The 17,988-nt window shown below is 30.2% G+C and overlaps 3 protein-coding genes and 2 long non-coding RNA genes across 5 annotated transcripts; 4 read left to right on the forward strand and 1 right to left on the reverse strand.

Annotated features, from left to right (window-relative positions):
• The first annotated feature begins 3,719 nt into the window (after positions 1-3,719).
• Positions 3,720-10,066, forward strand: LOC146910888 (dihydroneopterin aldolase 1-like). The gene is made up of 3 exons (XM_085725011.1): positions 3,720-3,949; position 4,622; positions 9,756-10,066. Exons 1-3 carry the CDS (start codon positions 3,776-3,778, stop codon positions 9,932-9,934), a joined length of 354 nt encoding a protein of 117 aa, XP_085581137.1. The 5' UTR covers positions 3,720-3,775; the 3' UTR covers positions 9,935-10,066.
• On the forward strand, positions 4,981-5,634 carry LOC146910889 (uncharacterized). Its single transcript, XR_015018286.1, has 2 exons — positions 4,981-5,032; positions 5,289-5,634. It is a non-coding gene; the product is annotated as an uncharacterized LOC146910889 (long non-coding RNA).
• A 2,368-nt stretch (positions 10,067-12,434) lies between the features above and the next one.
• On the forward strand, positions 12,435-13,601 carry LOC146910890 (dihydroneopterin aldolase 2-like). Its single transcript, XM_085725099.1, has 2 exons — positions 12,435-12,737; positions 13,301-13,601. Exons 1-2 carry the CDS (start codon positions 12,538-12,540, stop codon positions 13,500-13,502), a joined length of 402 nt encoding a protein of 133 aa, XP_085581225.1. The 5' UTR covers positions 12,435-12,537; the 3' UTR covers positions 13,503-13,601.
• Positions 13,602-15,078: 1,477 nt separating this feature from the next.
• Positions 15,079-15,675, reverse strand: LOC146910891 (uncharacterized). Its single transcript, XR_015020545.1, has 2 exons — positions 15,377-15,675; positions 15,079-15,142 (listed from the first exon to the last, which is right to left on the reverse strand). It is a non-coding gene; the product is annotated as an uncharacterized LOC146910891 (long non-coding RNA).
• Positions 15,676-16,106: 431 nt separating this feature from the next.
• Positions 16,107-17,787, forward strand: LOC146910892 (dihydroneopterin aldolase 2-like). The gene is made up of 3 exons (XM_085725100.1): positions 16,107-16,259; positions 16,381-16,581; positions 17,344-17,787. The coding sequence occupies exons 2-3, from the start codon at positions 16,391-16,393 to the stop codon at positions 17,543-17,545; spliced, it is 393 nt and encodes a 130-aa protein (XP_085581226.1). The 5' UTR covers positions 16,107-16,259; positions 16,381-16,390; the 3' UTR covers positions 17,546-17,787.
• The last annotated feature ends 201 nt before the right edge of the window (positions 17,788-17,988 follow it).

Below are 17,988 nucleotides of genomic sequence, written 5' to 3' on the forward strand. Positions count from 1 at the left end.
GATTTAAGCACATAATTTTATTTTATTGATTGTTTTAGGCCTTTGGATTAAAAATCATTATTTCCCTTGTTTTCACCAATTTTTGCTTAAAGTCATTCTATCCGATGACATTGAAATTTATCATTGCATTATGCGCAAATGTACTTTTTATTGTTAGATCAATAAGTATCATTGCATGTAATTTAAGGGACGGAACCAGAAATTTGGTTTAAGGAGGACCGAGTTTAAGAGTATAATTTAGTAAAGAAAAAACAAATTTTTATATGTAAAATATATTCAAAAAATTTAAGAAATCATATGATATATCAAAGTTAATATGTATCCAAAATATTAAAAAAAAATATCAAACATATAAGAAAGATAAGTTCCTTGATTAATTTTATTTAACTAAAATTGCTTTACTATTTATTGTAAATTAAAAAAAAAAAAAGTGAACAACAAATACATAAAAAGCGTGAGATGACACATAAACATATGTCCCCTCAAAAAAGTGAATGTCCGCTAAAAGAAATTGATAATTTGATATCAAACGTGGGCAACGTGGGTAGTTTTGTTTATTAAAAAATAATAAAATTAAATTAACAAGGATAAAATTGGAAGAAAGTATAAAAAGCTATAAACTATAAGCTCAAAAGCTACTTGAAATAGCTTTTCCAAAAATGCTATAAGCTAATGAGATTTTTTTTACCAAACACGTCTTATTCTATCAAAACAAGCTTATAAGCTAGTCCAAGAACCTATAAGCTAGCTTATCTGTGTTACCAAACACAACCTAAATAATTTTTTTGAATAGTGTAGAAAGAAAACATAAAACAATAAAATGCAAAGGTAAGAGGATGCATTTAAGATAAAATTACGAGCACTGAATCATTGATATGATAGTGCATAAATAACACTGCATGCAATTAAGCTTAGAAACTTGAGTGTTCAATGCTAAATAATTTGAGTCTAAAAAAAAGTTCATTATATAATATCATACAAGTTCATAGAAAATAATATAGTGACAAAAAAATATAATAGCATATTAATATGAAAAAAAATAAAAAAAATCTTGGGGGGGGGACCGTGGCCTCCGTTGGTCCCCTTCTAGCTTTTAATTTGATCCAATGATAAACTTTACTGAATCATTTGTAAAAATTAATTTTTACATGATGTAAGACTTACACCCTCCGGTCACTATTATAAGCAAAAAACAACATTTTAGATTCATTCATTTAATGATGTATTTGGTCTTTAGACCACATACATCATTAAATGAATGAATCCAAAATGTTGTTTTTTGCTTATAATAGTGACCGGAGGGTGTATCTTTGTAGAGTAGTGTTATATAGCACAACAATTTTGTCACGCCGTTGACCCCAATACCTTTAGCATTTGTATATTCACGCCTCATGTTGTTTAACAAATCACAAGTAAAATATAGATTTTTGACACAGGTAAAATAAAATATAAAAATTAACTTTTTTCTTCATTTTGTCTTTGTTACGGATTACTACAAAATATTCTGCACCCACCGCTTCCACCAATTCTCCATATAGTTTGCAACACAACATACTTTGAAAACAATGTAGGGGTGAATTCAACAAAGTCACACCATTAGAGTATTCACTAAGGCTTTGTTCGGAGGGAGAAAACTTGAAAAAAAAATGAATGAGCAAGTAGAAGAAATAGAGGAAAATGAGAGGGGAGGACTTTGGGGGTTAACTTTTTCTTCATAATACAAAACCCTCCTCATTTGAAGGAACTAAAAAATTGTATTGGAGGAGGGTTTTTGGGGGTTTTGGAGGGCTTATATGAATTTTTCAAATTTAATCTATGTTGTTATAATATTTTTAAAATTAAAAATATAGTAATCATTTTGTCAAAAAAAAAAATATAGTAATCATATGCATTAATTTATCATTCTATGCAAAACTACTCTTTTGAAAAATTTAAAAGATTTCTCCATTTTCTCTCATTTTTTCTCCTTTCCTTCTCCTCCCCTCCAAACTCCAAACAAAGCCTAACGTGTATCACATTGTAAATCCATTTTTCTGCTATCAAAGACAAGAACAGTAACCAAAGCTTAATGTTGAAGTGATAGTGACTAAATTAGTACTTAAATTAAATGGATAATAGAAAGAAAGAGATGGCTGCAATTGGATTTGAAGAAAGATAAAAATTGATCAAGAGTTCATGAATCGAGCAAATGGTGCAACAAAGTTGTCGTGCCATAAAGCATTTTTCCACTTGTGTATCATAAAATTAGCCTAGAAGAATTAGATCAATAAAATATATGTATTTGGTCTCAGTTGAACCAAATAATCGACTTTTGTTGATCTGACTCAATGACATTACCCACATATATTATACTCAAAAAAGTATTGAGTGTTTCAATTTGATAATATTTATATTACATAAATATAGTTGAATTTAGACGGTTGAATTTAGTTGAAAAATAGTTGAATTTAATAAAAAAAGATGGTTGAATTTGAAAAAGAACTGTAGTGATAACAACAAATTAATAATAGAAAAACGTCCTATTTAAATTGGTAGTTAGTTTATGTGTTTCCTATCATCAGAGTGTAGATTTAAATTTGAAAAATAATGAAGTTTTTAATGGTAAATTTGTCTTCCTTCAAACAAAAAAAAATGGAAAATTTGTCAAGCAAAAGAGTAGTTAATTGTCCTTAGGTTTGAAGTTCCCTTTAGCACAGGTTGAAAAAGACATTACTAGTCTATTTAGTACAAAATATATTATGAATATATTTGACTCTGAAGTATTGTCCATCTCAACTTTAGCAAATAACTAATATTGACTAATTTTATTTTCTTTATTGCTTCTTTAATTTATATTTTATATTAGTAAAATTTATTGTGCTTATTGAGTTTAAAGTTAAATATAAGTTAAATATAATTTTGATTCCTGCAAGATTTATGATTTCATGTTTAGGGTCCGTTTGAATTGAGTTCATACAAAACAACTTATGTAAATAAATAAACTTATATTTATTATTCATAAGCTTGTTAAGGTAGTTTATAAAAAAATAATTTATGAAAATATAAATTTCGTTTATGAAAACTTATAAATTAATATAAAAACCTATTTATTTCCGTAACTAACACATAATCTATCTACAGTTTGAGAGAGATGGAGAAAGTCACGTGATAAATGAGATATTTGTTGATGTATATCTCTGCGTCACGACTCTTGTGGGTTGTTCCTTTGTGATAAATGGGTTTTTGTTCGAGCCAGGTGATTGTATGACAACCGATTTCCCCTTCTTTGTATTTTTTCTCCACCCAAGCTTATTAGTGCGTCTTGCACAAGCTTGTTGGTTAATAAAATTTTGCCAATTCAAAAAAAAAAGATATTTGTTGATGTAATAGAAAGATAAAGAAAAATAAAAAGTAAAAGAGTTGTAAACGATGATTTGAGGACAAAATAATACTAGTCTTGATGTTGTTTTATAACGAGAATCCCTGTTTTCCAACCAAACAAATCATGTTCTCCATCAAACTCAAACAGGTTAGTGACTTCACTGAGTTGATCAAACTTTTTTAGTACTATGTCTGTCACACAAATAAACTTTTTCATTTCTCTTTGTAGTTAATTCCTTGAGCTCACCCCTTGAATTTTGTTTTCCATAATGGGTGTGTTAGTTTTATGTTTCCCAAATTTGATTATATATTTAGTAACAAATTTTATTTTTCTGCACTAACTGAATTTTAATCATGATGTTTGATAATTACTGTGAGTTAATTTAATTAACAGATAATTGATTGTAGCAAAAAAATGGAAGGGTTTGATGCGTTAATAGGAGGAGACAAACTGATAATGAGGGGACTGATATTCCATGCTTTTCACGGAGTAGTAGCCGAAGAAAGGATTCTAGGGCAGGATCTCAAACCAGCTGGAATCTCTGATAACTTGTCTCATACTTTTAATTACATTGAAATATATCGGTTAGTCACCAACAAATTCACCACTTTAATTTATCGAATATGCATAAGCTAGTAAAATAATCTTGCACTTACACTATGTAAAAATGTATTTTTCATCATTAGAATTAGATTAAGTCTCATTTTATCTAACGATGAAATTTATTAATTAAATGATGGAAGTTAACATTTGCATGATTCCCCTCGTAAAAAAACGTTTGCATGATTCCCCTCATAAAAAAACATTTGCATGATGTTTTTCTCAACCAAATAAACATTTGCATAATGTACGATTTATCTCATTTGTACACCATAAAACTAGTCTAATATCTTGACGGAAAAATCTAATCTATTACACTATTATTTGACATACACTTTCTTTTTATTTTTATAAATTATAATATAGTGATACAAACACTTGTGAAACTATTTATGAGAACTTAGCATATGACTTATATTAGTTTTTTACAAGTTTAAGGTACGCGACCCTTATGGGTCTTGCATGGTACGCGACATGCTTTTACAAGTTTTTTTTTTTTTTAATGTTGGTCTTATAACTTACATGTGTAGGTCAACACAATATTAGTTACTTGGTGTTGCAGGTAATCAGTATTATATTAATGACATATACAAATTGACTACACAAAATCGATCTGGGAATTAGATTTCAAAATCGATTTTTTGGTTGAATCCGTTTCAGGGTGCGTTTGTTTCAGCTTTTAAAAAAATAGATTTTGGGTTAAAAGAATCTAGAGAATTTTTTTTAGAGATTTTTAAAAAAATCTAAAGCTATTTTCGTTTGCCTACTACCCATAAAAATCTATTTTTTTTATAAAAAAAAAAGTATTAACATGTACATGTGTTACCTTCTTGTTGTTGAAAAAAATAGATTTTAAGAAAAGCTAATCCTAATAGCTTTTCATTTTAGGATCAAAATAGATTTTTTTGATAAAATGATTTTTCTAAAAATCCTAAACAAACACTTGAAAATGAAAAAAGTGATTTTTTTAAAGGAAAAAATAGATTTTTTTGAAAAAAAAAGCTTAAACAAACGGAGCCTCAATTCGTCCAGATTTTGGCATCACTTTACTTTGTTGAATGATAATCAGTGGTACGTTTGTATTATTTTAACCTTTACTCAGTTTTGAAAATAATCAATATTTGAATTTGATTTTTTGATAGAAACTGAATATATTTGAAGGTTAAAGCTTATATGTTAATATTGTTGTTGTCTCTTTTTTCTCCCTTGCTCTTTTCAAATCGAAGGCCCTGGTCACTAAATCTACCTCAAACAGTGACAGAGATGATTTATGGGTTTCAAAGAAAGAGATAATGATATTTGAAGCTTTACAATTTCGTACATGCAGGAGAATGATTGGAAAGAAAGAATTGTATCTTTTGAAGCTATTCATTTTCTTCAATCCCACTCTAATTTGAAGACCCAACAATGTTTAAATGCATATGTTTCTTAGTTTTGAAGAGGCATATAGGATGATTTTTATTTTAAAGGGTTGATGAATTATGAAGATGATGATGGTGTGTTGTGTTGTTGATGTTCTTTTCAATTTCCTATTTTCACTTTCTTTTATTTTCCAGATAATTTGGTTCTTTAACTTTTGATGATGAAGGTATGGGTTTGATTCCCTTCATCACGTGCCAATCATGTTCTTTCTTTTCCTTTTCAATTTTCTTTTTTTAATTCATGTTTTTACACTCGTGGCCTTTTTTTTTACTCCTTCCGTTTCAAAATGAGTGTCGCTTTAGCAAAAAAAATTGTTTCAAAATGAGTGTCGATTTCAGTTTCCAATGCAATAATAACTTTTTCTTTTCAATTGTACCCTTCAATTAATACTCTACACACTACTTCTAAAGTATTACTTTTAAAACTAACCAATAGTTAATAAGGATAATTTGGTAAAATAATCATTCTCTTTCTCTTAATCATTGCATTTCTTAATATGTGTGTAAACACCTAAAACGACACTCATTTTGAAACGGAGGGAGTAAAAAAAATGCTTATTTACACATGTGGCATGCCAAATAGCGTTCACTTTGTCAAAATTGACTAAAAGGATGAAAGTTGCAAAGGGGCTAAAACTTAACGGACCAAAATTGTAGTTTTTGTTCATAAGGAGTCGCAACTTTTTAAAACTTAAGGGGGAAAATGTTGTTTAGCCTAGATAATATCTTGTTATATTATTTACTAGATTTTTGACACGTGCTCCGCTCAGGTTTATTGTAAAGGGATTGACATACGAATAATAAAATGTAATATATAATAGGTAACGGTGAAAAATTAACACGTGATAATCCATAGTAGACAAAATAAAACACTTCATAAAATGTATGACATCTGAAAATATTATAAAAGAAAATTCGGTAATCCTATCAATAATTCAGGTATATTCAAAATGTGTGGTATATTCAAAATGTTTACATTCCTTCAACTTTTAGTCCCTATAAAATTTTCAATCACTACTTTTGGTCCCCATTTTTAAGTTAATTTTTGAATTTTTTTTTTAATGAAACTGTGTAGAATATTGTAAAAAAATTCCCCAAAAAATTTAGATTTTTTTAACAAAACATAAATTAAATATGAATTTTTAATCGTACAAAATATGAAAATTGATATTAAATTAATGTTTCTTCAAAGATTCCTATTGAATTGAAGTTAGCTTATTCAAAGATTCTTATAGAATGAAAGTTATTTTGAGAAAGATTCATACAGGATGGAAGTTAGTTTCTTCAAAGATTCCTATTGAATTGAAGTTAGTTTATTCAAAGATTTTTATATAATGAAAGTTATTTTGAGAGAGATTCATATAGGATGGAAGTTAGTTTCTTCAAAGATTCTGATTGAATTGAAGTTAGTTTATTCAAAAAATCTTATAGAATGACAATTATTTTGATAAAGATTCATATAGGATGGAAGTTAGTTTCTTCAAAGATTCCGATTGAATTGAAGTTAGTTTATTCAAAGAATCTTATAGAATGACAGTTTTTTTTGAGAAAGATTCGTATAGGATGGAAGTTAGTTTATGCAAAGATTCCTATTGGATTGAAGTTAGTTTATTCAAACATTCTCTTTTAATTGAATTTAGTTTATTCAAAGATTCTTATAAAATGAAAGTTAGTTTGAGAAAGATTCATATCCGATGGAATTTAGTTTCTTCAAAGATTCCTATTGAATTGAAGTTAGTTTATTCAAAGATTTTTATAGAATGATAGTTATTTTGAGAAAGATTCATATTGGTTGGAAGTTAGTTTCTTCAAAGATTCCTATTGAATTGAATTTAGCTCCTTCAAAGATCCTCTTTGAATTGAAGTTAGTTTATTTTAAGATTCGTATAGAACGAAAGTTACATTTTATTTTTTTGATTAATTGTATAAATGATGTATTTGGTCTATATTATAGGCAGGACAGAAGGACATTCCTCTTGCGACCAAAACAAACCCAACCGAGTAACATCATCAAATATAATCAATCTGACCGTTGAATATGACCTAATTCGATTAAGAACGAAGTCTGAACTGATATTTCCACGGTCAAAATATTCGACATAAGTCCATTCAACAAATTATCCCTTCAGAAACCTAGTTAGCATAAAAGACATTCCTTTGGCAACCAAAACAGACCTAATCGAGTAACGATGTCAAATTGTCGGATAATCTGTTGGATCCGTTTAGGTCGCCGGAGGAATGTCACCCCGTGTTGCTTGAGTATTTCTTTCTCCTTCTTAGTCTATTAAGGACATATTCAACGGTCTGATAGATTGTATTTATTTCCGTTCAAATTCTAGACATGTTTCAGTCGTCGGACAAGTGTAGTTCATAAGTTGACTAGGTTTCAAATGGGATGGTTTGTTAGATCGACTTACCTTCGGAAATCCAATATGAGAAATTCAAGTTTCTTTCTCCTTCTTACTCTATTAAGGTCATATTCAACGGTCTGATAGATTGTATTTGTTTATGTTCAAATTATAGACACGTTCAGTCGCCGGTCATGTGTAGTTCATAAGCTGACTAGATTTCTAAGGGGGGTAGTTTGTCAGATCGACTTATCTCCGAGAATTTGATATAAAAAATTCCTGTTCCTATCTCATTCTTAGTCTATTAAAGTCATATTCAACGGTCTAATAAATTGTATTTGTTGCTGTTCAAATTCTAGCCATGTTCAACTTTGACTAATTTATGTCCTTATATGTCCATTTGGTAAAAGCTTATCTCAATTCAGCCTTACCATTATTAGTCCCTTATTGGAAAACACATTATTAATTTCATATTGCTATACCTTGTTCACAAGCAACAAAATTAAAGATTCAATCTTCTTTGGTATGCCACATACTTTGAACACTTAATTGTTTATCTTTTTATTGGATTAATTATTATAAAAGAACGTATAGGTTTAAAATTAGTTGTCACTAATAAGAAATTTTAATCTAACACCGATAAACGTAATCTAGGTAATTACACTCTTCGGTCACTATTATAAGCAAAACTTTGCATTTTAGACTCATTCAATTAATGATGTATATAGTCTTTATTATAGAGCACATACATCATTTAATGAATGAATTTAAAATACAAATTTTTGTTTATAATAGTGACCGGAGGGTATAAGTAACATAGAAATAACCTACAACATGCTTAAAATTCAGTTTATTATACTACTGACATCAATTTAATTGTTGTGTGTATTAGAAACTTAGGGGGTGTACAAAGGAAGTTAGTTTCCCTAAAAATAATTTGAAGCATACATAGGCCCATTAAAACCGAAAGCCCATCCTTCAAATACAACACCAACCACCATTTATCATCGAATTCATCTCAATACGTTTTCAAATTTGACTTTTTCATATTCCAAGGTAAATAAACGTAAAAAAAGGTAAATTAGTAATATTAATTAGGGTTATGTTTGAAAAAATAATAATAAATGCATCTAGTATTAATCAGTAGTATTAATCAGGGTTATGTTTGGAGTATTTAGGAACAATTTTTTTTCTTAATGGGTGCTTAGAATTAGGGACGGAGGGAGTATTATGTTGTTAGCCGTAATCCTATTTAATTCAAATATTCGTATGTTTTCTATTATTATCTTTTGCGTTAAAAATTTAATTATAATACAAAATCATGCCCCAATTAGTCAAATTAACTAACCCTTTAATAAACATCCCCAACCAAAAATTCAATAGGCAAAAATATGAAATTAACTTTTTGCTTAAAGGGTTCGTGAAGCAAAGATTTTCCTGGGAACATACATATACACAAGAAAACCATATGCACAACAAAATCATTTACTTAAATTGACAATAACACCCTTTACGTAAATTGTTTGCAAAATCATTTAAGTTATTAAAGATCAACCAAAAAAACTTTAAAGATTAAAATATACTATCCTAGTGGGTCAACATGCCAAGGAATCTGTGTCATTCAAAGTGTTCTTTCTAAATCCAATGGCTGACAACCAATTTACAAACCAACAAAAAAAATAAATTGTAGTCTCTTATGGTAGGAGACCCATTAAGATCGCCTACCGTAGCCAGAGTCTATAACCTCTGTCAAGCTTACTTCCGTAAACTCTCAATGATAGCTTAGTTACAAAAAATATCTTATAACTTCGTCTAAAACTATCTGACAACAATTTATTTGTTGTTTAGAGATAGTGTGTACATATGCATTTATATAATAATAAACGTTATCATATAAATGCTTAGTTTAGCTGGTTATCCAATATAACCTTTGTTCCCAAAAGAAGAGTAATTATTTTGAGGCCTAACATATGTTTGTGGAGCTTTTCAATGTTAGACTGAACACACTTGGTTGATGCGGTACAGCCAAGGAAGTCATGGAAGGACCAACTCAAATTGTTCTGGAGTCAGTGGCCCAAAAAATTGCAATAATTCACAAAGAGATATCTGCTGTTCGTGTGAAAATCGGAGTGGCGGTTCAACATGGTCCAGTTGATTACTTAGGCGTTGAAATTCTGAGGCGCAGAAGCGATTTGAAAGACTAAAACTTTCATATTTACTATTGCAAGGTTTTAATGTCTTCCAAATATGTTTGATATATGCCCTAGTTGTTATAATCTATAGTGGTTTGTATGTGGAATCTCATGTTCGATTTTGGGTCACCACATTTTCTCTCTCATGTGTGTTTATTAGAGTATGTGTCGGCCACTATATTGCAAATTTCAAGATAAAAATTAATTATGTTTGATAGTATAAAGATTTGAATGTTATTTTTTCCGAATGATGATTTTTCTTTCATTTGCACAATTCAATGATCAAATCTATCCAATAACATTTTGATGAGAGTGAAAATACAACCATATTAAATGTAGGGTTAATTATGTTTCTAGTCCCTATAAAATAGCGACCTTGTAAGTTTAGTCCCTACTTAATTTTAATAGCATTTTTAGTCCCTAATTTTGTTTTTCTGCACCGAGTATTAGTCCCTACTCAATTCAAATTTGTTTAATTTATGCTTAAACTCTTAAATTTTTGAACAATTTTTTGCAGACATGTTTAGAACATTACTAAAAGTTCGTCCGCAAAAAATTATCGCAAAATTTGATTTCTACATCCAGATTTTATTACTTTTTATCTTTAACTTTTGTCGTTTTAAAAAATTCATATTTAATTCATTTCATGTCAGAAAATTCTAAATTTTAGTAAACGAACCTTTCATAGTGTTCTAATCTTGTCTCAAAAAAATCGTTCAAAAATTTAAGAGTTTAAGGATAATTAATCAATCTTTGTTTTAGCAGGGACTAAAATTATAAGTAAATTTTTTTTTATATGGACTAAAAATGCTATTAAAATTAAGTATGGACTAAACTTACAAGGTCGCTATTTTATAGGGATTAGAAACATAATTAACCCTTAAATGTATCGAGAAAATCCGATTCACACCAATAAATTGAATGATCAAAACTCTGGTGTGGCAAAAATATAATAACATTTATCTTAATTTTTTTAAAGATTACCGAAATTATATTATTCTACGTTTAAAAAATTTAAGATGTATGGCAACATTCATGACCAAACAATCATTAAACAATTCACCTTTTATACTATTTCAATTATTTTGGTTACGAGGGACGTCATCAAAACTGACTATATAACTAAATATACAATTGAATATGCAATATTCGTTAGTATAATTTTTATCAATATATTTTTAATAAAGCACTAATTTAGTGGGGGCATTACTTACTTTTTAATGGAGGCAAAACCAAAGTTATTAAAGTCTTGCTCATAGAAAAATTAAGTTAATGGGAGCAATTGCCTCCAATTACCAATACATGCATTTGTGTAGTGTAGGAATGACAATTAGACTTAGACTCAAAGGATACCCGTAAAAAATATCTGTAATGGGTAGGGTAAAACCCTGCTTTCATTGGTCCGGGTTTGCGTCTAGGTAATTACCCGCAATTTAAATGAGCATGGACAGGGTTAAGCGTATTATACTGCTCAGTCCTGCAACCCGCATATACATATTTATATAATATGATAAATAATTTATTTATTGTTGGTCCGTAATTAATTAATTTACTTAGTTATTTAAGCCTAAACTTAAACCTAAAAACTCCTTAATATAGTAACTGATTTCTCCTGCTGGTATATAATTTTTTATAGATATTTTGAATGTTTTTCATTTGGTTAAATAATACGATTCGTACTATTTTAGAAGTTGATTTGAATTTTTTTGGACAATAATTTTATTTTAATTGTTATATTTTTATTGTCTTTTCAAAATTAAAGTGCGGGTAATGAGTGTAGTTACCGACACTAAGGTGCACATATGGTATGGATAACAGCACTATAGTCTATAGGTACAGAGAAGAGCACATATGGTACAGATATTTTTTTAGAAGAGCAATGATATATGAACAACCATTAAAAGACAACTTTCATGACAACTTCATTTTCCTCTATTTCTATTGGTTGAAAATAAAAGAGAGAGAAAAAGTAAGAGAGAGAATAAAAACATACACCGCTCATATTGTGAGTATGAGAGAGAAAGTTGTCAAAAAGTTGTTGACACATTGTTGTCAAAATATCATTTTTCTTTTTAGAAATGCATGTATGAGAAAGGACATTGTAGTATGGTGTCTATAGGCATCCATCGCCATCCTGCCTGGGTTCGACATGATACCTAAAATTCTCACGTGTGGCTGTAACCATAGTCAAATAATTTAGACTCTACATTTCACGTGATCTGTCATTAAAAAAAATAAAATCACGTGATTTCTTTAAAATAAGAATTTAATCCACATGTGTAACAACAATTACTCCCTCCGTCCCGGAATAACTGACCCATTTTCTAAAAAAAAGTGTCCCAAAATAACTGACCCATTTCAATTTTCAATACAACTTTCATCATTCCCAATACAATATAACACTAAATAATACTCCTTTTATCATTCCCAATACAATATATTCCACTTTCCCCTTTATTTATACACTTTTCTTAATCTGTGTGAAAAACCAAAGTAGATCAATTATACCGGGACGGAGGTAGTAACAAAACAGAATCTTATCAACAAGCATTTTTCGAGTATCATACATATTACATACATACTAAAATTAAAGATCAAATCTTCTCCATTTGAAAATGGAAGGTTATGATGCAGTGATATCAGGAGACAAACTGATTGTGAAGGGATTGATTTTCTATGGTTTTCATGGAGCAAGACCCGAAGAAAGGACGCTGGGGCAGAAGTTCTTTGTAGATGTTGATGCTTGGATGGATCTCAAACCAGCTGGAAAATCTGATAACTTGTCTCATACTTTTGATTACACTCAAATATATCGGTCAGTCACCATCAAATTAAATTCACCACTTTATTATTATCATTATTTTTTCATTAATTATTATTCTCATTTCATTCTTTCATTACAAAGTGTCCATAGGAAATTGTTTAAATAATCAAAAGTGTTAATTTTTTGCATAGAAAATTGTCATTTATCACTTTTAGATGTGTTTGACTTGTATTTTCAGGATACTTAATATTATTGATTTTTTAAGGATTCTTTAAACAATTTCCTTAGGACAGTTGTCAATGTTCTTCACATGACACAAGAATGACATGTAGACGTCGATAGTAATTTAATACTAAATAAAAGTGATTGAATGCAACTACGTGTCGTGTGCTACCTGACACCGGGCACACTTTCGATGTGAAATGTAGCATTAAAGCGTCTTGATGTGAAACTGTGTCTAACATTGGTAAAACACTGTTATTTTGAATTGTATTACTGAATAATTCATGCATTGTTAACATACAAGCAGTCTAGTCTATTTCCTGAAGCCAGACATGTGTTTGCAGAGCTATAAACACTTGGTTACTGTAATTTAACTAAGTTCAATGATGCAGTATTGCTAAGGAAGTCATGGAAGGACCACCTCAAAACCTTCTGGAGTCGGTAGCCCAAAAAATTGCAATGGGTACTTTGACAATTTGCAAAGAGATATCTGCAGTTCGTGTGAAGGTTGGAAAGCCTCACGGGCCGATTCTTGGTCCGGTTGATTACTTAGGCGTTGAAATTCTAAGACGCAGAAGCGATTTGACAGACTAAAACTTTCGTATTTACTAATGCAAGTTTTTTACGTCTTCCAATTCTGTTTGATGTAATAACATTACTCTTCCCTGAGCACACCATCTTTATTTCCTCTTTTTCTCTTATCTGTTTGCTTATAAATTTAAAAGAAAAAGTAAGGCCTATAAGCAGATAAACTTGGACACCACAGAACAAAAAAACTCAGTGAGATACTGTTATTTTTGAACTGCCAAAGAGCAAAATATCCTAGTATTAGGTAAATTTTCCTGGTTCAAATTAGGAGTTGATTTTGATTGAACGAGAAGGTAGAGATTTATTTCAATGCTTTGTTTTTGGTTGAGAAGAGGCGAGCGGAGATAACCGTGATTAAAATTAGGGGTGTGGTTGCGTTGCGATCTTTGATATTGCAGACAAGTGCGTTGATGCAGTGTAGTTGTGGAGACCTTCAAAATCATTATGTTGCGGTCGTAATTGTAGTTGTTGACATCAAATTAGAATCTTGAAGACAATCCTCTTTTTGTTTGATTCACACGGGGGAGGAGCGATCTTTTAATGGATAAAAATGGTGAACTTACATTTAATAATTTTAAAATTCTTTTTGTTAGTACATTTGTAGTTAGGACTTTTAGCTTATGTTTCTACAATTGATTTTTAGTCTCGGATTAATGGTTCAACGATTTTCACATGAATAAATTGAAATATAATTCACTTTTTATTCAGAATTAGTTTTACAAAAAACAAACAAGGCACTAAACCATTAGCAAAGAAGGAGAAAGAGACCAACCCCTTAAATTGATCTTAGTTACTCTGAGGGAGGTAGTCTTTGCAGTTGCGAGCTGAAAATACTTAAATTTACCAAAAAAAGAAGGAGAGTGTGTATGCCTCCTCATGACATTAAATGAATATTCATGACAACCTTAGTTCAATCCTTATATCATGTTATATGTTATGTCCAGCCATGCTTTCTTAAATATGGTAATCCAGCTTGTTTGAAGCAAATTCTTAAATGAGACGTCCACGTTGTTACAAAGGAATGTTTAAAAAGGAAAAACTATATTAACCATTAGCAAGTAAATATTCAATCAATGATTTTGGTGTCGTCAACTTATAAACATATATAGTATGTCATTTTATGTTATTAATATGAATACTGCAAGTTCATTAATAAATTATTTTTAACAACTTTAAATATGTATTGTATCGATTACTCTATCAATTTAAATGAATATAATGCCTCAGCCGACAAAAAAACATTCCTTAAAAAAAAAGAGGCTGGACGGTAAGTGGGGCTTGAGTCAGCTAATTTATACGCCATAGAATATAGATTTTTGAATGAATAGGCAAAAACCCCCTGAAATTGTAACTTTCGTCAAAAACCCCCCTAATTTTTAAGAAACTTCAAAACCCCCCTGAAATTGTCAAACGTTAATCAATTACCCCCCTCCGTTTGTTTTGGCTGTTAAATGACTAATTTTTTTTTTTTTGCTTTCTTCATCTTCTTCCTTCACTTTTTTCATCATCTTCATCAATATTCATAAAAAAATCCAGAATTTTTTTTTAAGAAACATCAACCATTAACCATAAGATCCACAAATAATAGTAAAAGTCTAAAAACTAACCCCCATCTCATCTTTTCGCATTTCAAGCGAATGAGGAACCTGCATTTGCAGAGAAGAAGGGCTTCAGTCACACAATCCCTAGTCTCAAAATGTAATAAGCGAAAGCAGAGAAATTAACATATTGTTTACAATCATGTTTCATGCTTCATTAAACTAGTAAAAGCTAAAATCTGAATTTAGAAAGAGATATGGCCGAACAATTATAAAAAGTTCTCCAAAGACATTCTATTTAATGGGAAGATCCATAATCATGGTAAAAATCTAAAAACTAACCCCGATCTCATCCTTTCGCACCTCAATCGAATCAGGATCCTACATTAGCAGAGAAGAAAGGCTTCAGCAGCAGAATCACTAGTCTCACAGTGCAATTAAATTCCAGAATTTTTAATGTTGTTGTTAATGGTTGTTAGTTGTTTCTTAAATTTTTTTCTGGATTTTTTTATGAATATTGATGAAGATGATGAAAAAAATGGAAGGAAGAAGATGAAGAAAGCAAAAAAAAAAAAAATTTAAAAAATAGTCATTTAACAGCCAAAACAAACGGAGGGGGGTAATTGACTAATGTTTGACAATTTCAAAGGGGTTTTTGAAGTTTCTTAAAAATCAGGAGGGTTTTTGACGAAAGTTACAATTTCAGGGGGGGTTTTTGCCTATTCACTCGTAGATTTTTTCTTTTCCTTTTGAATAAATAACTAGCATGATTGATTTCTTAAATAAAGATTGAATAATTAGCATTTAGCATGACCGGTGGGTGACATGTTATTATAAAAAAGAGAAATGATATTTTGACAACCACATTTTGACAACTTTTGGACAACTTTCTCTCATACTCACATGATGTTGTTATCCTCTCTCTTCATTTTTCTCTCTCCATTGTTTTTGACCAATAAGAAATGAGAAAAACAAGGTTGTCAACAAAGTTGTCATCAAATGGATTATGTCAAAAAAAATGATATGATTGTTATATTCCTTTTATAAGAGGATGATGATTTGAGGACAAAATACCTTCAAAAAAAAAAGAAAAAGATTTGAGGACAAAATAGTAGATTTGATGTTGTTTTAAAATGAGAATCCCCGTCTCTCCAATCAAATAACTGAGGTTCAACAGTGAGTGAGTGAGTGACTGGCACGCTACCAATCGTCATATCTCTCTGCGGTTAGTTCCTCCCCCCCTCATTGTTTGCCATTACATGCACACCCTCACACTCGTTATCTCTCTCTCTCTCTCTCTACTACTTTAGGTTTAATTCAGAGTTTATTTATTTATTTAATTGCAGGAGCAAAAAAATGGATGCGTTAATAGGTGGAGACAAACTGATTCTGAGGGGATTGACATTCTTTGGTTTTCATGGAGCAATAAAGGAAGAAAAAACCCTTGGACAGAAGTTCGTTGTAGATATAGATGCTTGGATGGATCTTAAACCAGCTGGAATTTCTGATCATTTGTCTGATACTTTTAGCTACGCTGAAATATATCGGTCAGTGACAGTCACCACTTTATCATTATTCTTATGAAATTTATTCATCAAATAGTGAACAATGACTTGCCTAAACTTAATGCTCAGAGTGAGTGTTGAATATTTTTGGTCAATTATGAGTGAGTATTGAAAATGGAATGTTAAAAATGATTGTTGTTACCACTACTATTTAATTTAATTTAATTTTCTTGTTTCAAATTTATAATAGAAAAATTTCCAATTCAAATTATACTGTAGATTTAAATCTCTGAAAAATAAATAACGGAGTTGTTAATGGTAAATTTGTCCAGGGTTGATGATATTAAATTTTGAAGTTTTCTTTATATACTGCTATAAATTATAATGGTATAGACCACGTACCGAGTCTAACATTGGTACTGCCCTGTTATTTTGAATTGTATTTCTGAATAGTTTGTGCTTAATTTGGTTTAACATTCTGAACATACTTTGGGTTTGTTTGGATTCATTTATTTGATTTTATATACTGACACAAGCATTGTGAAACTATTTAGGAGAGCTTATGACACATCTATAAGCTGATCCAAGCTTATTTCCCATAAACTCTCAACGATAGCTTATGAAGTCAACTTATACCTTATTTTAAACAGTTTGACCGTATTTTATCTTCTGTTTTAGAATGATAAACACTTAATTTTATCTTCAATAACCTTTGTTCCCAAAAGAAGAGTAATTTTTGAGGCCAAACATATGTTTGTGGAGCTTTTCAATGTTAAACTAAACATACACACTTGGTTGATGCAGTATAGCTAAGGAAGTTGTTGAAGGACCAGCTCAAAACCTTCTGGAATCAGTGGCCCAAAAAATTGCAATCTCCACTTTGACAATTCACAAAGAGATATCTGCTGTTCGTGTGAAGATCGGAAAGCCTCATGTGGCTATTCAGGGTCCGGTTGATTACTTAGGCGTTGAGATTCTGAGACGCAGAAGCGATTTGACAGACTAGAAGTTTCATATTTACTACTGCTGGTTTTTTATGTATTCCAATTCTGTTTGATACAATAATAACATTACTCAGTCTTTTCTCTTTATCTCTTACAAGTCTTGCTAATAAAATTAAAAGATGAAACTATAAGCAGATAATTTGGAGACAACAAAAAACAATACAGTGAGATACTGTTACTTTTGAATTGCCAAAGTGTATCTGAATTAAGCTTATAACTTATATGATAATAATTGTTTAATAAATTGTTCATCTGTAATTCATTCTTTCATCATCCTTCAGTGTCTGAAAGTCTTTAATGAAAAGCTCTTTCCCATTTCGCCTCTGCGTATTGGCTTGCAAAAACCTTCAAAAATAGCATCTGTCATGTCATTAAGTTACAGTTACAACCACCATATTGGAGTAGACACCCACCATGCCAAATTTCTCGACATCCCAACTGCGGA

This window comes from Medicago sativa, chromosome 7 (genome assembly GCF_051527215.1).
Source record: "Medicago sativa cultivar Bolivia chromosome 7, Bolivia_mono, whole genome shotgun sequence".
NCBI lineage: Eukaryota > Viridiplantae > Streptophyta > Magnoliopsida > Fabales > Fabaceae > Medicago > Medicago sativa.